Here is a 20,939-nt window from a genome sequence, read left to right as displayed (position 1 = left end):
CATGAATGTACCGAACCTATGATGTGATGTAAGATAAAATAACTGGTACTCATTTTCAAAACAACTATTGTACAACAGAGTATTCAAGCCAACTATTTTATCTGTTTCAGATTATTAATCTGATAAAATTTATAGTCTTAGAACTTGTTTTTAATACCTTAATAACCATGTTGTGAAGTACGCTCCATTAATCTGAATATATTAATTAGTACACTGTAAAAGAAAAGTCGATATACATTCTCTATGGACTGGATCGCTTGTGCACGGTGTTACATTTACGCTAATGGAAATATTTTAATATGGATTTTCATTTAATTGTTTTCTCATTTACACATACATATAACAGTTCAATGAAAGTGGCAATGCTTGCAGGATTGTGCAAAATCCATAACTGTAGCAACATTTTCAATAAAAACAATATTTATATCCTTTTAATGTATAAGGATAAAGATAATAGTTAAAGTTGTGGGGGTCAAACAGTCAAGCATCCAACATCTTGTTTTGCAGTTATCCATTGTTCACACAAAACATTGTGTTTTTATTGTTTTATTGCCCCATAAACATTGACATCCAACAATAAGCTCATGAATGGATGGCTTTGCCGGCTTACTTCTCGTTGTTTAAACGTTTCCGGGCATCCGCTCGTCAAATGAGATCCGTCGTCCAATGAGGTCCGTCGTCCAATGAGGTCCGTCGTCCAATGAGGTCCGTCGTCCAATGAGGTCCGTCGTCCAATGAGATCCCTCCACATGCAGCGCAGCGGAGGCAGCGTGAGGCGGTCTGAAGGGGGCAGCAGTGAGGCTTCAGAGGATCATCTATCACACAGGGCAGCATTGAGTCTGTCTTCAGAGGATCATCTATCACACAGGACAGCAGTGAGTCTGCCTTCAGAGGATCATCTATCACAGCGGAGCGGCTGGACGGAGGCGACCCTGGAACCGGATGAATCCGTTCCTCTGCTAGATGTTCTGAAGTTGAAGGAGACATTAAAGTAATCAACCTTGCGGTGGAAGAGCTGTTCTGCTAACCAGAGATCTGCAGGGTAACATTTTTAGAGGACACGGTTCTGCTGCTCTCGACAGGCGATCGTCATCTCCCGGCTAACCATCAGTTGATTGGAAAGGGTTCATCTAAGGGCTCCTCTGATCGGGTTAGCAGTCCGGTTAGCACCGACCAGACCCCCACTCCTGGTAGAGAGCGGACAGATCTCCACCATGGAGAACGCTCACATCAAGAGCGTGGAAGAAGTTTACTCTCATTTCTGCGTCAATGAGAGCACAGGACTGGGCTCCGAGCAGGTGAAGAAGCTGAAGGAGAGATGGGGCCTCAATGGTACGTGTTATCTAAGTGTTACATTTCTATAGATGTAGATAATGTTCAGCTTGGAGGTTAAACGTCATCAATAAAACCGGCCGGGTTATTGACGTCATCACATGTACCTCGTGGTTTATTTATGACCAAACTCCTTTACTAACTCTTTAGTCCTTAACTAACTATTTTACTAAGTCCTTTACTAACTTAACTCCTTTTTACTAAGTCCTTTACCTCAGATACATCAGCTTAATGAAGTGCTAAAAGGCACAAACTGAACCTGTATCTAAGGGTCGAGGACCAAGTTGTCCTTCAGATCCGGTTCCTTGTTACAATGTATTCAATCCTACTTCCACCTATTTATTCAATCTTCATCTGTCACGCTACACAAAACCACTGTCAAATGCCAACTCGCTATTTGAGATCGCTTAAACTGAGAAATTGTATTTGTAGAAAGAACACTTTTCCAGCAACTGGTTCCCCAGTTACCTTAAAGTAATGATTCATAAACTAATGATTCTTAAAGTAATGATTCATAAAGTAGTGATTCATAAAGTAATGATTACAGTAATGACTGCCTCTTTTTGTCTTCTCATGTGTCCTGACCCACCGTATCCCCCTGCAGAGCTGCCGGCAGAGGAAGGTGAGAAGCATGTCGCTTAGGGTCTGTCTGTCTTGTGGGAACACGTCTGGAAGGAAGATATCGTTTCATCACATTGCTTTCTTTCTCCGCAGGAAAATCTTTATGGGAACTTGTGGCTGAACAGTTTGAGGACTTACTGGTTCGGATTCTCCTGCTGGCAGCATGCATATCCTTTGTAAGTGTTTTAAGATCTTTGCATACGTTTTGTTGTTTGCTTGTCTTTGTTTTAGCGTTATGGGATTATAGTGATGGTCAAACAATTATTAGGACAGACCTTAGTGGTCATTTGAACAGGTGTCAAATGTCCAGCTGCACAAATTGGGCAGAGAAGTGGCGTGAACTTCTAATTGAACCAGAATTCCAGTATTGAACCTGTGACCCTGTGAGCGAGAGGGACACCATCCTCTCTGACACATCCACAAACAAGATGACAGCCCGCCTACACAGCCTGGCATGCTAAATGGGCCAGGGCGTGCTTGGTGCATAGTGGCAGAGTGTTAACGTCTTGGGGAGGTGGGGCTCAGCGAGGTCACACTAACGGATCAGACCGCAGACAGCTGAGCAGCCCGTCGGAGGAATGGTGACAACAGCCTGTATCGAGTTGCTTTCACTGGGTGCCAACTCAGACATGTCTGAGGCCCCTGACACCGTTGCTGCGTAATGTTCTCTCTTCCCCGCTCCCTTCCCACCCACTCTCTCACCAACGCCTTCCTGGCAGTCCTTGTTGTTGTTCTCTTTGTAGAGCTATCGGCCCGTTGCGTTGATTGGCTCAAGCTCACAGCCGTTTCAGGTGCTGTTCATTGGAGCAAGTTCACAGAAACTGATGTGGAAATCCTAAGCGGTCGAAGGCTTCATTGTGTTTGTCCCAGATGCCAGCACCTCTGATCAGTTTATATCCCTGCTGTCTTACTGACTAAACCTCAAACGGATTCTCCTTTTAATATAATAAAATCCCATTCATTGAAGTGAAATCGCTCTAAAGTAAAGGGTTCCTTTTTATCTGAGGTGGCTGATGGGAAGGAGCCCTCTACGTGTTGCAGAGCAAGGGGTAGGATCTTGGGGTATGGAGGGTTAGGGTTAGGAGGATGGAGTTGGGGTGACCAGTATGGAGACATAGGGTTAGTGGTATGGAGGGTTAGGAGTATGTATGGTTAAGGTTAGGGGAATTTGGTTGACGGGGGAGGATTTGAGCCATCCGATACTCTTGAATGGTGGTGTGCTGCTAGCACACATTGACGCTGATTAGCTAGCACGCTGACGCTGATTACGCTGATCAGCGCATTGTGTAGGAGGGGCGGACTAGCGCCATGAAACTAGGGCCTGCATCTCGTGCAAGCGTAGGACGTACACGCTACTGTGTAGTGGGCAGTAGTCGTGTGGTGTGGTTCAATGCAACTTTTCTGCTGAACGGGTCAGACGAGAGGCAACGGAGTGGACGGATAAAGGCAGTTGGCTGTTGGTTTGAGGCGGGGCGTTGTGCAGGCCCCCTTAGGGTTAGGAGGATGGAGGATGGAGTCATAGATAAGCTGGATGTGTGCTTGCTGTGCGTCTCTGTCACCAAGCAGAGCTGCTGTGCCTGCCCGGGTCAGTGGATACTGAGGTGTCGGCAATGGCTGTCTGACAAGGGGGGGTGTGTGTGGGGGGAGGCGGGGGCGGGCACGGCACTTGACAACCAAATTTGGGTCGGGGACCGTCAGGGACGGCCCAGACACATGCAGCCCACCTAGACTCTGAGAGGTTATAGATCGGCTCAAAGACCTCCTCCCACTTTCCGCTCAGCACCAGATGAGGCGTGTTTTTGTTTAGACTGTACACTTGCCAAACTAGGCTGGGGGTTTTGTGTATTGAATAAACTAAATATTATAGCTTCACCCAATGAGACAATTACTTGTTCTTTATCCAGAGTCTGAACACCCTGCTTTCAAACCCAAGCTTTTAAATGCTTGATTCACTTTAGGATATTTTCAGGAGGCGCTATATCGGCTCATAGGTTAAATTAACTTTCAAATGAATAGCATATATACAATGCACAAAATTAATGGGAAACCTTGCGGTTTTAATTGAAGGTTTGGACTGAAGGTCATCACTGGACATTTCAAAGGTTCTTAGAGGTCAGGAGCCTCCGGTGCAACCGTGCTACTGGGGTTAGACGTGCTGATGTCTTTCCTTTGCCGCTCTCATCAGCCATGAAACAAATGAGGCCTTCTGAGGGTCTCAAGCTAGTTAGCCAATCAGCATCAATGTCTTTAATAAAGGATTTTCATCTGGGCCCAGAGGTACTACTATTATGAAACTCAACAATTTAGATTTTTGTCCTTTGATGGCTAATATAGAAGTGAAGTAAGCGACTAGCAAATATGTGAATTCTCATTTCGTATCAGCAAGCTTGTTGCCATGGATTAAAAGTGTTCATTGATGTGTTTTGCAGGTCTTGGCCTGGTTCGAGGAGGGAGAGGAAACCATAACAGCCTTCGTGGAGCCTTTTGTCATCTTACTTATTCTCATAGCCAACGCCATCGTCGGTGTCTGGCAGGTAAGAAAGCTGTGGCTGCTGTTTCTTGTCGGGAATTCAGCTCTTATCAAATCCAAGGCTGCTGTCTGTACTTTATGAGAAGCATTGAATCAGCTTGCCAGAAGATATGATCCTACACAAAAGACCATAAACAATATTAATTGATCATTGAAATATGCAGAAGTGGAGTGTCGCTACTAGGTTCTCTGTAATGCCGGCATATATGTGGCTGTTTCTTTCACCCCCATGTGGAGTGCAAGATGGGTGGCGGCCAATCCAGCCTGTATAAAGACTCAGATCTGAGTCCACTGGACCCCATCACAAGGAGGTCTTTAGACTGAGCCACGGCTCGCTGCCTTCTCAAGGTTAGCGTGAGGGTCTGTCTTTAGGGTTAAGGGTTAGGGTTAAGGTACGGTCTGCCTTTAGGGCTAGGGTTAAGGTTAGGGCTATGTCTGCTTTTGGGGCTAGGGTTAAAGGTTGGGGCCAGGTCTGCCTCGTTCTCTGATCTGAGCCCGCTCCCTCACTAGGAGCGCAACGCGGAGGACGCCATCGAGGCGCTGAAGGAGTACGAGCCGGAGATGGGGAAGGTGTACCGGCAGGACCGCAAGACGGTCCAGAGGATCAAGGCCAAGGACATCGTCCCCGGGGACATCGTGGAGGTCGCTGGTGAGTGACGGATTAGACCGGAGACGTTGTTCTTCATACTTTTCTTTCCTCTATTGCGTTCGGCTGCAGGGTAAGGGTTAGTCGGTTGATTTGAACTCTTAGCAGGAAACCTCTGCAGTATTCCCTCTATGTAAGTTATTTGGATTTCTTTATGAATGCTCAAAGACATTAGGTGCGTTTCCATCCCCCTGATTTTATGCGGACTTTGAAGTATCGAATCAGTAAACGGTGATGGAAACACCAAAATTCGCATTAAAATCCTCTAATTCGCAAGAAGGTTTATCCGCTCGCTTGAGGTGGTTTTTGAGAAATGCGAAAGAGAGTAAATTCGCAAAATGGGAGATGGAAACACACTTTTCGAAACAGCTGTGACGTAGCGAACTTTGAACACACAGGACTGACAGTCTTTCCGATTTCCGCATAATGACCGACCATAGCAACCCTGCCGACATCAACGTGCAACGTCATCACCCTATTCCGCTCCAACCACTTGATGGAAACGCACCTAATTCGAATTGCTTTTTTGCGAACTTTCTAAAGATTCGCATCACCTTTTTAGATGGAAAAGCAGCTATTGAGGCGTAAAAGTTGTGTATTAAACAAGAACTTGTTCTCTTGTACATTCTAATCGAATGAGTTCTCTGATTTATTTAATTTTTTAAATGAGCAATCCTTTAGCAGCTGCTGTTGACTTTTCATGTAAAGCAAGGATTATGAATATTCATGAAGCTTTCAGCACACATTCTGTTGGATGGCTACCACTGCACAGGTGACTCACTCTATAACACCAATGTATTTTGGGAACACACACACACACACACACACACACACACACACACACACACACACACACACACACACACACACACACACACACACACACACACACACACACACACACACACACACACACACACACACACCCCTCTACCTCCCTCTCTATCCGGTCTGAGGGGGACAGAGTGAGATGTTGTTGAATCCGGTTCTGGTCCAGGATTACCGCTGAGCCGTGGAGGGGAAACAGCGCTCCGCTGTCTTGTTGTTGTTTTGTTTCACAGCCTAAGTGTGTATTTTTAACGGTCATCGGCCGTATAGATGATGAAAGGCTGTATTTATAGCAGGCAGTGACAGTAGGGAGATGACAGGTGTTTGCTACCCCCCCCCCCCCCCTCCATCCCCCCAGGGAACAGTGGATGACGCGGGACCAAAGTCACCTTGACGAGGGCAGACAGTGAACTGAATGTATTTCGAGAATCTATCAACCCATTTTCTGTTCATTATTTAAAAACTTGGTCAGACATCCTGCCCGTTGAGTCTAAATAAGACGAGTTAAAATGTTTCCCTTGACATTTTTTGAAATGCAATGTTCTTTAAAGATCTATTTGTTTGTGTCAAGCACATGTAGTAAACTTATAGCAGGGTCACAATCCTGAAAATATTGCTGCAAGGTAAAAGAGCGATAGGGAGGATACAGGGGAATATCTATCGATATTATCGTCATGTCTACTGAAAGCACAGTGGCTCTGCAGTCATCTCAATCAGCAATGAAAGCAAACCCATCGACGTGCCAACAGAGAGTGCTAGGACAACATGCGCAACATGGCCCTTACTGACCGCCCTGTACAGAGGTGGGGAGCTCCGGCCTCTGCGGACTACCAACATCGCACTTAAACATCGTCTGTGTGAGTCACTGCAGATGGCAGTAGTTTGTTTCAACTGAATATGATCCATCATGTCTGTCTATCGCCGACTGCCTACCTCCTATTAATGCCCTTTGGAAGTGAGTCATTCATGACTGATGTTGATCCATATAACGTGTGTCGTGCATTTAGGAGCCTAACCTGATGGGGGTGTTTTTATCTTGCCCAATACTAGGCCTGGTTAGTTATATGGTCAGGTCGAAGGTCACTGCGACTCTTTATTTTTATTTTTTTTTGCCGTCAGCATAGCAACCCTTCAGGGACCAAATTGTGACACGGAGGCGGAGTGAGATGCAGTTGAAGTGGAAAATTTCTGGCTAAGTGCAGTGGACTGTCTGTGGCTGCATGACTGCAGGGATACTGAACGGCTGTCACCTGCACACTTTCTTTGCGACAGTTTTCAGAGGGAGCTCATCAGAGTGCTGGAGGCCATGTAGATTCGTTTCACACATGCAGTCTTTCCCTGCAATGTTCAAGAACCTAACCCCGCATGGTTTCATGTGTGAATGGGAACAGGGGTTGATATTCCCACAAATGCTTTTCAGGTGATTCCATAACAATATCAGTGCAGCTTATTTTGCTTACAAACATGCGCCTTCTTTCAAGAATGGAAACAAGACTGATTCAGAAATGAGTGAGGTCCTCTTAGTCCGATTTGTTAAATGGCTGTTGCATTGTTTGTGTCCGTCCCCTATTCATGCCGTCATTGCCATGTGTGAAAGGGGCCAGGACGGAAATGTTCCTGAACGCATGTGTGGGTAGTGAACATCTAGAGTTTAATTCTATGAATTCCCATTTAATAGTTCAATGACAACTCTGAGTGAAAGAGGGTTCAGAAAGGTCGGTTTGAGCCAGTAGCATGGTTTGGGTGACGCAGCCGACAGGTTTTTCCTGCTGAACCGGCCCGGGTCCTATTGCCCCAGAAACAGGCAGAAACAGAACGGCGCTCACATGTGTGTGCATGTGGTCCCCTGTTCCTGCTACGGGGAGGCGTGAGAATGCTGTGGTGGTTCACTACAGGTCATAGGCTCACCCAAAAAACACTTGCTTGAATGCTCTATTAAAATCTGCAACTGTTCATTTCGTAAAACAATAAAATATTTCTAACCTCCAAAATGGGAAACATGATTACGCTGCTGTTCCGCATTTTAAAAGAAAGGGAGCAAAGCCAGAGCCTGTTGTTGGGTCTGTTGGCATTGGTATAGGTGGTGAGTCTTGGGACTTCAGTGGGGCATGAAGCTCCCGGTGGTTTGATGTGCAGCTTCTTACAGAGCATCGCACACTGGGGCTGATTCTCTTCTGCGCATAATTCCGTCTGGTAGTGATAGGGAGGGACTAGACGGGGTGGGGGGGGGGCCGGGAGTCTCATCCTCTGCTGTTGTGTGCATCGTTAGATGACCTTATAGGGTGCTGCTCTCGGGACAGCGATCCAACACCAGGGCCTGATAGACAGAGGCTGTAGCCCCCCTCACCACAGGCTGGTATTCCAAACGTGTGTGTGTGTGTGTGTGTGTGTGTGTGTGTGTGTGTGTGTGTGTGTGTGTGTGTGTGTGTGTGTGTGTGTGTGTGTGTGTGTGTGTGTGTGTGTGTGTGTGTGTGTGTGTGTGTGTGTGTGTGTGTGTGTGTGTGGCAAAGACAAACGGGTTGTAGCCGATTCTTAGATTTCTATGTAATTTTTCTAATTCGATTTTATAATTTATCAAGGTCCAGACCTCTGTGACCTCATAGCCGACTACGGCCATGTTTGCATCCCCTGTTGACATCAAGTCCCGCCCCACGTTGAGTTCTGGGATCCGGACTGTGCAGTACCCTTGTGAGAAGGATGTCAGCCTTGCATGTATGACCAACAGCAGCAGAGTATGACGAGCATCGCCTGGAGAACTTCAGAAACACTTGTGGGCTTCCTTCCCTTCCTTCTCCCAGACGATATCAAGCCCTGAAACAGTTTCCTGCTCCTTCAGTTCTGCTCACTCCGGTACTGTACGTCATACATGGCAAGTCAAATAAACAGGCCAGTCCAACATGGACAGGCAGTCTAAATACAGCAGGATTTCAGCCAATCAAAGTTGTCCTTGGAACAAAAACAAAACAAACCAAAAAAAGAAATATATTATTTACTAAAGCCTCAAAGGTACTTACTTTTTGTGAAGTCCGGTTATTCGTATGGATTGGATGTTACATTCAGTTTCCCTTCCTGAATCCGTGCTTTACAAGATGTTCATGTGCTAGATCCTAACAGCCAGTTCAAAGTCCACAGTCCAGCTCTACAGCACAAAAGACTCTTGGTGGTGCTTCTCAGTATGTTGACTCGGTGGTAGTAACTAGGGACTAGAAAGAGGGTTCTTCCCAAAACAAGTAACCAGAGACGATGGCCATTCAATTCAAAATAGTTTTCAGTGCAAATTGTTTGTTAGAAGTCAAACAAATATATGGACAGAATAAATTCCCCATATTTGATTTGCTATAGCGTCGGATGGTCTTAATCATCTTTATTAAGATTCACAGCAGATGATGTTGATACAAAGGAGGGAACAAGGAAACTCTGTTTGAATAACCAAAGTTGAAGCTGGCCACCAGCCAGTTGTTGGGCGTTTGTTTCTCTGCCAACTTCAGCAGCAGGTGATGGGCAGGGGACAGAAGTCTAGTGGACGGTTTAGTGGCGACAGCGAGGAGGAAAGTCTCTGTGGAGAGCAGCAGGCCGTGTCACCTGTCGACCAGGAGTCTGAAATAGCCTCCTCCGGCTCTTTGTTGAAGCTGCCATCCGCAGACTCCCCTCGGCCCACTGAACCACACAGCAGCGTTTGCTTTGCCAATCAAGTCCCTGGGGGCGGGTTCAACCTCGCCCAGCACTCTGGTTGAGACGCACTCAACTGAACGGAGCACATATTGATGACATGAGGGCTTCGTCAGACCACGGACCTGCAGTCTGAGGCGTAGAGGACATGATGTCTAAAGAGACGTCTGGCCTGCTACCAAGAAGGATGTTGACATTGGGGGACAGATGATATACACACCTATATCTCACTTTAGTTGAGGTTAGAGCAGGTCTGCACAGTAACAAAGCTGGTGGTAACACAATGCTGCCCATTACTCAGCAGGGAACAAGGTTGCAGCATGTCCTACACATCTTGCCTTGTTGTTTTCATGATCGTTAAATCCACTGCTTTAAGTATTTAATGGCACATGGAGCTTTTCTCTTGGCACGCCCCCTGTGGCGGGGAAAACTTCTACAAATATCCGCTGCTTGTAAAGTTTAGTAGTCTATTGGAAAACCGTTCTGTTTGATTTCAGTTTCTCAGCAAGTTGTAAATCAACATGCACGTTTCTTTGACTAAATGCAGCATAACCTAATCAAGCTTTTATTGTTGTAGGATGGATTACACACTAAGTAGTATGCCTGCTCGATGCCTGTAAGAAACCCTAAAGACAGGCTTCACTTCTCAAGGTCTGTTGTTCTGTATTTAGATGTTCAGAGACTTGGCTGACCTCAGCTTTCGCCTAAAACCAGCCCGTGTCTCCAGTGATTGACAGACACCTACTGGGAGATGAGAGTTCTTGGCACCACTGTAGGTACACCTCTGAATTGACATGCACACCTGGTGGTCCTTCCCAGCGATGCATGAACAACATGGCTAGCGTAGAAAATATGTCACAGCTTGTAGATCTCATTGCGGCCCTTGAAAATTGCGGAGTTGCACCAATGCACACCGGCGGAATCCCTGAATCTGTGCCAGGGGATTTACCCACTCGCATTCAGTGGTATGGGTTTGGGCTTTCTCACCGACAGTGTGGCTACTAAACTTATTCTGCATGCTGGTGGACTAAAGTCCAACAGCTGTTTGTGTGCCATGTGTCACACCCTAACTTGATCAGCGCATGGGGGATCCTTTATTGAAATGCTTTTGAATTCTGCTTTCTCCTTCCATTCTATGTCTCTGTTCCCCAAAAGGAAATCCTTACATCAGTTCTAGTCTTTATCCTCAAGTCTCGTCGCCTTTCGTTGACTAGATTCAAGGACTAGTTCAACTAGTTGTCAGGGGGTCCTCCTACATCTCTCTGTGGTTGAAGCGTGTACAACCAACTCTGCCCCAGTCTAGGGTAATCCATTAGTATTCTCCAAAGGTAGGCCTATATGTAGACTAAGAAATTCACATGAAACTATGGCACAGGCTGCACAGGCTGAACTATTTCCCCACTTTCCATGGCCTTTATATACTATCAAGATGCTGAATTAGGTCACTGCAATTCAAATGTGCCAGAATTGGCCTTTTCCTTTGAGACAGGACTGTTAATGGCCCACAAGTTCCTCAATTCCCTTCCTCCCTTTCTTTCTCCTGCCATTGTCACTTGCTCGGACGCTGAAGCCTGCTTGTGCAAATCATGGGCCGCTTTCTATAAAGGCTCATTTAAGGATGGTTTCATGGGCAACAAGATGTGATTCAATGGTGGCAGTCTCAGGGCAGCAAATCCTTTTACATCAGTCTCTTTGGGCACGCAATGCTGCTTCATTCTGTATGCAGTGTAGCTGAAAACTCCCAACTACTGATAACCAGGACCACTCATTTACCCCCTTTTTTTTTTTAGGATTGGCACAAAATACATGCTGGTCTCTTGTAGCATCTTTGGAGCTCCAGTTATTTATTATTCCACGCTAATTGATCAACAAAGCGGCCTGCTACACTGAAGTGTTAATTAATTCATCTGTGTTTATTAATTGTGTTCACAGTTGGAGACAAGGTCCCTGCAGACATCCGTCTCTCTTCCATCAAGTCCACAACGCTGAGGGTGGACCAGTCCATCCTGACGGGTAGGGCGCTGGCTCCAGCCCGCTTCTCATTCTCAGGGTCGTCTTGTATTTTGTACTTGTACTTTGTTTTGGTCCTCAAATATTTCAACCTTTTTTTCCATTTGTTCCTGTTGGACAGATTTTAAATTGGGGTTTAGTGAATGAATCTTTGCTCATTCAGAAACCTTCTAGTGATTATCGGAATACGCGGTGTGATCAGCGTGATGTGAAGCAGGCGGTGCTGAGTGACGCCTCTGCTCTCTTTTCAGGTGAATCCATCTCTGTGATCAAACACACTGACCCGGTGCCGGACCCCCGGGCCGTCAACCAGGACAAGAAGAACATGCTCTTCTCCGTAAGCGTTCTGCACCGATCCCCTTTCTCCTGCTGGTCCAGAGGTTCTTCCAGGGGCCGATCGGTTGACTTGTTGTTGTCCCTTACGTTAGAGATCCTCTTGATGATGCGTGACGTGGCGAGACGTGTGACATGTGCGTCCTTTCTGGTCCCACTCAACCCTCAGGGCACCAACATCGCGGCCGGCAGGGCGGTCGGCGTGGCGGTGGCCACGGGCGTCAACACGGAGATCGGGAAGATCCGCGACGAGATGGCGGCCACGGAGCAGGAGAAGACGCCGCTGCAGCAGAAGCTGGACGAGTTCGGCGAGCAGCTGTCCAAGGTGATCACGCTCATCTGCATCGCCGTGTGGATCATCAACATCGGCCACTTCAGCGACCCGGTGCACGGCGGCTCCTGGATCCGCGGCGCCGTCTACTACTTCAAGATCGCCGTGGCGCTGGCGGTGGCGGCCATCCCCGAGGGCCTGCCCGCCGTCATCACCACCTGCCTGGCGCTGGGCACGCGGCGCATGGCCAAGAAGAACGCCATCGTCCGCTCGCTGCCCTCTGTGGAGACGCTGGGCTGCACCTCTGTCATCTGCTCGGACAAGACGGGCACCCTGACCACCAACCAGATGTCGGTCTGCAGGGTGAGTCTCTGGGGCTCAAGCAGCCCCCCGTCCTCCTTACCATCGGCCTCCTCCTGCGGGCTGCTCATTTAAACACAAAACCATTCAATACAATATTTGACAACCAAGCAACAAAAAACAAATATTAATTTGTAGGGACCTTTATCCATGTCTTAAGTTGATGCGTATTTTTATTGAGCGCAAACGGCAGATAATGGGATGACGGTGAATTCAATAAGATGAAAATGTGATGCAGGAGGCTGTGTTAGAGCTGCTCTGGGTGCTGTTGGATAACTTGCAGTGGTGCTGTTGCATAACTGACCTTGCGTCACTGCTGCATAGCAATTCAGCCTCTCCTTCCATCTATCGCCTCTCTCTCTCTTGCGCTCTTTCTAATCCTCTTTCCCTCTTCCTTGTGACAGCCCATAGCTGCTTAGCATAACACACACGCAAGACATGGGAGTCTTTCTGCTTAACATCCCTTTATCGGCCGATGTGATGAGTTTCCTGAACGCGATGACTATGCAGTTCTCGGAATAGTTCCTCAGTTCTGCCCCTGGTGTCCTAGACCCTCATTAAGACCTCACCAGTGCCCTGCGCTTCCCCTTATCAAGATGGCCACGGCTGCATACTGGAATGTGTCATTCGCTAAGTAATGGACTTGTCAAGTGATATGATGGCACGCATCCCACTGCCAGCCGGGATATTTACTTTGGCTCGCTGAGACGCTGCCCACGTTATTTACGAGGGAGAGCGTAATGCCCTTCTAAGCACATGTAGCCGGCCAACCCACCCAGGCCGTCCCCAGAGAAACGCCGGTTACAGCTGGAACCGTTAACCCCCGGCGCTCCTGTCGCCTAGCGGTCTCTGCTGCCCTCTGCTGCAGCGCTCGGGAACCTCAGGCCTCTGGGTGTCCTCTACCCCTAACCTCCGCTGCAGCGCTCCGAAACCTCAGGCCTCTGGGTGTCCTCTGACCCGCCATGGTTCCTCTTGTGTTGTCAGATGTTCATCATGAACCAGGCGCCCGCGGCCGAGGGCTCCCTGACGGAGTTCACCATCACGGGCTCCACCTACGCCCCCGAAGGAGACGTGTAAGTGTTGCTGACGCGGCCTGCCACCACACACACTCTTCCACGCCCGCACCTCCACGGACACACCTCCATGCACACACCTCAACACACGCCCCTCCAAAGACACGCCTCCATACACACACCTCCACACACACACTTCCGCGCCCGCACCTCCACGGACACACCTCGATACACACGCCTCCATACACACACCTCCCCAGACAAACACCTCCCGACACACACACCTCAACAGACACGCCTCCACGCATACGCCCCACACACGGTGCAGTGAGCACACAATGCAAACGGCTCCTCTTTTTCACTCCAGGTACCACGATGATAAACTGGTTAAAAGCTCCCAGTATGATGCTCTGGTGGAGCTGGCCACAATCTGCGCTCTGTGCAACGACTCGTCCCTGGACTTCAACGAGGTAGGGTCTCCGCCTCTCCCCTCTCTGTTTCCATGAGAGGTACCTAGCACCTTCCTCACAGCACCGTGTCGTTCCAGGCCAAAGGAGTGTACGAGAAGGTCGGCGAGGCCACCGAGACCGCCCTGACCTGTCTGGTGGAGAAGATGAACCCCTTTGACACGGAGGTCCAGAACCTGTCCAAGATCGACCGAGCAATGGCCTGCAACTCTGTAAGTTGACGAGCTGACATCCAAGCCACACTTGAAAGTACTTTTCCTACAGATTTAGCTGACGTGCGTGTCTCCGTGTTTGTTTGTTTGTGTGCATGTCCGTCTCCCAGGTCATCAAGCAGCTGATGAAGAAGGAGTTCACCTTGGAGTTCTCCAGGGATCGCAAGTCCATGTCGGTCTTCTGCACTCCCAACAAGTCCCGCTCCTCCCTGGGCAAGATGTTTGTCAAGGTAAGGATGCTCACGATGCATTGGGGGCTGATTTAGCCTGATGACTAAGGAGCAGTGGGGGCTGAGGACTATGAAGTAGTGGGGGGTGATTTAGCCTGATGGATAAGGGAGTGGACGATGACGGGTTTGTTCCGACAGGGGGCCCCAGAAGGCGTGATCGACCGCTGCACCCACGTGCGCGTGGGCACCAATAAGGTCCCGCTCACCCCGGCCATCAAGGAGAAGGTGCTGGCCACCATTCGGGACTACGGGACAGGCCGGGACACGCTGCGCTGCCTGGCGCTGGCCACCCGGGACACCCCCCCCAAAGTGGAGGACATGAACCTGACGGAGACCGCCAAGTTCGCCTCCTATGAGGTAAGCCCCCGCTCGTTGTCTGCCGGGCTCAGTTTGTCCGGCACAGGAAGCATGGGGTCTCTTGAGTCAGAGAGGACAACCTGTCTCATAGAGGACGTCCTGTCTCTGAGCACAGCCAACCTGTCTCCTGGAGGACATCCAGCCATCCTACAGACACACAGCCATGCTTAAGAATTCATATCAAGTCCAATGTCCTAAATTGGTTGTAGTCTTCAGTCCACACTTTGACCCCCTCGCCCCCAAAGAGCATGGAAGACGCCTAGAGAAGGGATCCCTGCTGCCAGAGACGGGGTTAGACACCGTATATGGCTACCATCGCCACATGTCCATTCATTGCTCCTTTCCCTCCCCCAGTCGGACCTGACCTTCGTGGGCTGCGTGGGCATGCTGGACCCCCCCCGCCAGGAGGTGGCGGCCTCCATCAAGCTTTGTCGCCAGGCGGGCATCCGCGTCATCATGATCACCGGGGACAACAAGGGCACGGCCGTGGCCATCTGCCGCCGCATCGGCATCCTGCCGGCGACGGGCGACGTGGACCACCTGGCCTTCACCGGCCGCGAGTTCGACGACCTGTCGCTGGCCGCCCAGCGCGACGCCGTCACCAACGCCTGCTGCTTCGCCCGCGTCGAGCCCTCGCACAAGTCCAAGATCGTGGAGTTCCTGCAGGGCTTCGACGAGATCACCGCCATGGTGACTATGAACGCCGTGGTCGTTTCTTACCGACTCCCGACTTACTGACTCACATACTGAACGAATTGGAGCATCATGTTGATAGCGCACCAGATGAAGAGCGTTTGACCGGCTGTTTGGGAGGAGCATCAGAAGACATGAGTGACGGCTACATGATGATGATGATGATGATGATGATGATGCCTGTTATTCTTAACCTCCTGTGGCTCCTCCCCAGACCGGTGACGGCGTGAACGACGCCCCGGCCCTGAAGAAGGCGGAGATCGGCATCGCCATGGGCTCCGGGACCGCCGTGGCCAAGTCGGCCTCGGAGATGGTCCTCGCCGACGACAACTTCAGCTCCATCGTAGCGGCGGTGGAGGAGGGCCGTGCCATCTACAACAACATGAAGCAGTTCATCAGATACCTCATCTCCTCCAACGTGGGCGAGGTGGTCTGGTGAGTGGGGGGCTGGGGGAGCTTAGAGACAAGCGTGGTCTGGTGGACGGGGGGGGGGGGGGGGGGGGGGGGGGGGCGGCGGAGCTTAGAGACCAGTGAAAAATGATTCATCATAAGCAATGCGTATTTTACATGTAAAAAGGTTATAGTGAAATATAAAGGGTTATGGTATGAATCGGAAATCCGTATTTACCGCAAATGAACAGACAATCTTTTAGCACGGGGAGGAATCCTGTTGAATCGCATGACCTTCACCAGGCGGTCAGAGGCCTGCCAGGCGGTCAGACCCGTCAGGCTGCTGACCCCCCCCCCTGTCCTCCCCCCCCCCCCCGTCCCCCCCCCCCCTAGCATCTTCCTTACGGCGGCGCTGGGCTTCCCCGAGGCCCTGATCCCCGTCCAGCTGCTGTGGGTTAACCTGGTGACGGACGGCCTGCCCGCCACCGCGCTGGGCTTCAACCCCCCCGACCTGGACATCATGGACCGGCCCCCCCGCAACGCCAAGGAGCCCCTCATCTCCGGCTGGCTCTTCTTCAGATACCTGGCCATTGGAGGTTTGCTCTAAAACCTTTTAATATATCGCTTTGTGTCTTCTTTTTGGTTTTCACTGGCTGTGACTTGCTGTGGTCGTCTGGTGCTTAATGACTGTTTTTCTGCAGGTTACGTGGGGGCTGCTACGGTCGGAGCCGCTGCCTGGTGGTTCACGGTGGCGTCAGACGGCCCGCAGGTCTCCCTGTACCAGCTGGTGAGTCGGCCCGCTGGTTCCTGGCTGCTCTTCGGTTAAGACGAATCCTCCCTGACCGCCCTTCTCTCTCCTCCCCAGAGCCACTTCCTCCAATGCTCGGCGGACAACCCTGACTTCGAGGGCCTGGACTGCCACGTGTTTGAGTCGCCGTACCCGATGACCATGGCCCTGTCCGTGCTGGTCACCATCGAGATGTGCAACGCCCTGAACAGGTGAGCGCTGCGCCGGGGGACTGGGATATCGTTCAGATGAGCAGCTCGTGAAGAACCCAGCGGCAGGATGGGTTCGGAGAGCCGAGGCCGGGGCTCGTCTCATGTCCAGGGACCGACACTAGGCAGGGGGTCTTTGTTAAAGAACCGGCTTCGTTAGGACCACGGTCTGACGGGGTTCTCCCTGAATGGTGCAAACTTGCACACGGAGGTCTGGCCTCGCAAGATTATGCAGACAGAATGAGAGATGGTAAATCCTCAAAGTTGTTTTGGTCCTTGGAGACAAACGGCTCACTGCCACGTGCCTTTCTTTTGTTTCTCCGTCAGTCTGTCTGAGAACCAGTCCCTGCTGCGCATGCCGCCCTGGGAAAACGTGTGGCTGCTGGGGGCCATCTGCCTCTCCATGTCTCTGCACTTCCTCATCCTCTACGTGGAGCCGCTGCCCGTAAGTCTGCTGCTATTGTCCTTCTTAAGGCTCTGTCTCCTCACTGTCCAATGAGGAGGTGGATGACTTCAGGGGGATCATCTGATCATCTTTCTCAGGGTGTCAAACAAACCTTTCATTTGAAACGCAATATAATAAATATAGATAGATCCACGATGGACTCTACGACCGCTACGGTTTGTGTCTGCATCACTCTCATCAGCAGATCTCACAAAGATGTTGCGCTACGGGACTAATGTGGCTGGTTGTCATGGAAACGGTCCAAGTACAGAGACGCAGCAGCTGTTAATACTCCACCCAACTGGTCCCAGTCACAGTGCCTTTCTAAAACACAGTTTGTGTCCACAGATTCTAGAACAGACAGGCTTGTGTCAATGGGTTCTAGAACAGACAAGCTTGTGTCCGCAGGTTCTAGATCAGACGCGCTTGTCTCCACAGGTTCTAGAACGGACAGGCTTGTGTCCACGGGTTCTAGAACAGACAGGCTTGTGTCCACATGTTCTTACACCTCTTTACTCTGTCCCTCCCGCAGGTCATCTTCCAGATCACGCCCCTGGACGCCACCCAGTGGGTGATGGTGCTGAAGATCTCCCTGCCCGTCATCCTGCTGGACGAGGTCCTCAAGTTCATGGCCAGGAACTATCAGGAATCTGGTAAACAGCTGGACGAGCCGGCGGCTAAGGGCCGCCCACTGTGTGCATGCGTGGAGGGCGTGTCCTGGCCCTTCGTGGCCATCTGCCTCCCCCTGGTGGTGTGGCTTTACAGCATCGACACTAACGCCACCGCCATGTTTTGGCCCTGAGTGACTCCCTGCTGGTCCACCCCTCACCTCCCTCCGCCCTGTGCACCTGTGTGACGTGGACATTAACACACACACACACACACACACACACACACACACACACACACACACACACACACACACACACACACACACACACACACACACACACACACACACACACACACACACACACACACACACACACACACACACACACACACACACACACACACACACACACAACTACTCCTACACACACACACACACACACACACTCTGTTTGTTAACCCCACCATTTCATTAACTTGGAACACCAACTGCATCAACCTGAGTTTCAGGTCTTGTGTCGTTTTTAGTTTTTTGTATCAAGGACATTTTCACATTCCATGTTTTTTTTATTCTTTTTTGGTTTTTCTATTTAAGACGTTTGCTCAAGGTCCATCATTACAATCACATGAAGCCTTTCTTTGTTTTCACCTTTTGTTCAAGAAGCACAGAGGGCCGGCTGTCATCACCTGTACAGAGAATTTACACTATTTTAGGATTCAAGTTTTTGTAATTTTTGGGAAGGCTTTGAGGGAACGTGAGTTGTGGCTTCCGTGATCATGATCATTTTGGACATTAAAGTTAAAATAGTTGATGGACTCTTTAATTCAGTCTAGGATGCAGAGGGAGGCTTAACTACGTAAAGATGAATAACTATCGCCCTGGGCATGAACCACTAGCCGCTACCCCTTATTGTTTTAGCTCTGAATCATGGTCCTCTTGTTGTCTGCGTCGGGCAGAGCACAGCTACCTCAATGCTGTTGATGTGACTGTAACCATCCTTTATTTTGAACAGCCTTTTCTTCTCATATCGATTGTTGAGGGACGCGCCAATTTGCTTTTGTAAATTAGACACAGCCTAAAGACACTTGCACCAATAATTGCTGTTTCTATGTTAAAATGTCGTTGTTCATTTAAGACGGTTTGATTTAGTATTTGATCTAGAAGCGGCTGTTTAAAACTTGTTTACTTGAAACACACTCTGGCTTTTTATTTACAAAATATATATAGGTTCACTTATAGAAATTCAGTCTTTCGGTCTGAATTCAAATTACTTTCTTTAATCTTTTATAATTGATATCTAATGTGCACATACTGTACTTGAATATGTCCAAGGACATGGACGCCATGGGTGTTATCATCTGAGCACAAACTCAAAGTTGGGGGGGCGGGGGCAGGCGGGGGGGGGGACTGGTACGTTGAGGAGATACTAGTTGACCCACACTACTCTGTATAGCTACAACTAGTTTACACATCCTCTGGTTGTTTATCTGTATATAGCACACAAAGTATTCTCTATGTATGTATAAATATATAGGTTTGGTTTCCAACATGCGAGGGCTTGTAGGTAGCGTTCCTGTAGGTTTCTTGCATGATCGCCCCAATATTACCAGGCCAGTTTTCTTCAATTTGCCTAAAGCTGTTGTTTGTTCCAACGCCTTCCAAGCCGTTGGACTGCGTGAGTAACCTCCACCTGCATGCTCCCGGTCCTAACCAAGCTCTGCCCCACAGCTGCTTTGTTTTAATGTAGATCGTTACTGGAGGAAAGCATGCTGGGAGTCATTGTTCTATATTTTCTTGATTAATTGCCTTCAATGTCACCAAGTGCCAGGCTATAACCAGAGGCCTCTGCATTGTCTGTCCTGGCTCAGGGTAAACCTGGCCATGTTTATGATTGTAAAGAAACTAATGACTGACTGGATAACTGGCCAACACTGACATTTAAGCGCCACACTTTCTTTTGGTGTTCTAAGCTCCAGTTTCTTTCCCCTTGCTAACGGTGCAGCCTTTACCACTTTATTTTTTAAACCAGCAAATAAAAAACAAGTGAACATCCTTTAAAGGAATGCTGGTCAGACCCCATGACCTGTGGTTCCATATATTCTATTGATTTGGTTCTCTCTTTTTTCCCCCTGCAGCTAAGGCCAAGTAAGCCCTCCTCTCATCTTATGTTCCTTCCAGGACCTGAGAGGGTCTGTTTTCTTATTTTCTTCGGTCATGCATTTGTGTTGAGAGGAACAAAACATATCCCCAGACCTGGCTGTCAATTAAGAAAATTCTATAAATGGCAATTATTTTATTTTTATAAATCCTACATGTTTTGATTTTAACCAGTTGATCTCATGTCCCCAGTCTTTTCAATAAGCATGTGAAGCCGTTAAGACTCTTTCAATCTAGGGGACTGTTCTCATCCTTCAATGGTTGATGTACACTGAACAACATTCTGGGATGTCCTGAAACATCAGCCATTCATTTGACCAGCTCTCCATTGATGTATAATGTAGGCAAATAGTAAAAACACTACTTGTTCATGTAGTACAAACGAGGCTAAACATGACAACGGTCATCTTTCCTAAGGAAATACTTTACATCGGTCCTAATTTAATATAATTGTAGAGAGACTGTGCTTTCCACTGAGATGTGAAGTGTCCGAGGTAGATTCCTGCTATTTGAAAAGCTTAAGGGTGCAGTGTTGTATACATTAACATGAGAAAGGCCTTCTATTTCCATCTTGGCCGAACTGCTGTGCTGTGATATCAGAAATGGAAATTGTACAGGATCACAAACTGTGGTTTCAGGTAAATAAATCGTATACAGAAGTGGTGTTTTTCTTCCCCTTTTAAAGGTCAGGATTAATCTTTGAAGTGGTTAGGATTTATAGACAAATGGGAGTACTTCGATCAGGTTTTTTTTTTCTACCATCCGT

At 48.9% G+C, this 20,939-nt stretch overlaps 1 protein-coding gene across 2 annotated transcripts; it reads left to right on the top strand.

The window, feature by feature from the left end:
* Positions 1-778: 778 nt before the first annotated feature.
* atp2a2a (ATPase sarcoplasmic/endoplasmic reticulum Ca2+ transporting 2a) lies at positions 779-20,832 on the top strand. Of its 2 annotated transcripts, XM_060054740.1 has the most exons (21): positions 779-1,332; positions 1,937-1,954; positions 2,047-2,129; positions 4,383-4,487; positions 4,994-5,132; positions 11,559-11,639; positions 11,888-11,973; positions 12,139-12,603; positions 13,585-13,673; positions 13,981-14,083; positions 14,161-14,292; positions 14,403-14,522; positions 14,661-14,879; positions 15,234-15,569; positions 15,787-16,007; positions 16,356-16,558; positions 16,664-16,749; positions 16,828-16,961; positions 17,286-17,403; positions 17,936-18,056; positions 20,152-20,832. In XM_060054740.1, the coding sequence occupies exons 1-21, from the start codon at positions 1,215-1,217 to the stop codon at positions 20,163-20,165; spliced, it is 2,991 nt and encodes a 996-aa protein (XP_059910723.1). In that variant the 5' UTR covers positions 779-1,214; the 3' UTR covers positions 20,166-20,832. The 2 variants fall into 2 exon arrangements, with proteins under 2 accessions (XP_059910723.1, XP_059910722.1); XM_060054739.1 differs by having other exon boundaries at positions 17,936-20,832.
* Positions 20,833-20,939: the final 107 nt, after the last annotated feature.

Source organism: Gadus macrocephalus, chromosome 6, assembly GCF_031168955.1.
Source record: "Gadus macrocephalus chromosome 6, ASM3116895v1".
Taxonomy (NCBI): domain Eukaryota; kingdom Metazoa; phylum Chordata; class Actinopteri; order Gadiformes; family Gadidae; genus Gadus; species Gadus macrocephalus.
This window is presented reverse-complemented; position numbering and strand designations above follow the sequence as displayed.

Coding starts and splice junctions, on each gene's coding strand:
- atp2a2a (XM_060054739.1), top strand. CDS start 1,215: ATGGAGAACGCTCACATCAAGAGCGTGGAAGAAGTTTACTCTCATTTC. Junction 13,674..13,980: donor TACGCCCCCGAAGGAGACGT/GTAAGTGTTGCT, acceptor TTTTCACTCCAG/GTACCACGATGATAAACTGG. Junction 14,880..15,233: donor CCAAGTTCGCCTCCTATGAG/GTAAGCCCCCGC, acceptor TCCCTCCCCCAG/TCGGACCTGACCTTCGTGGG.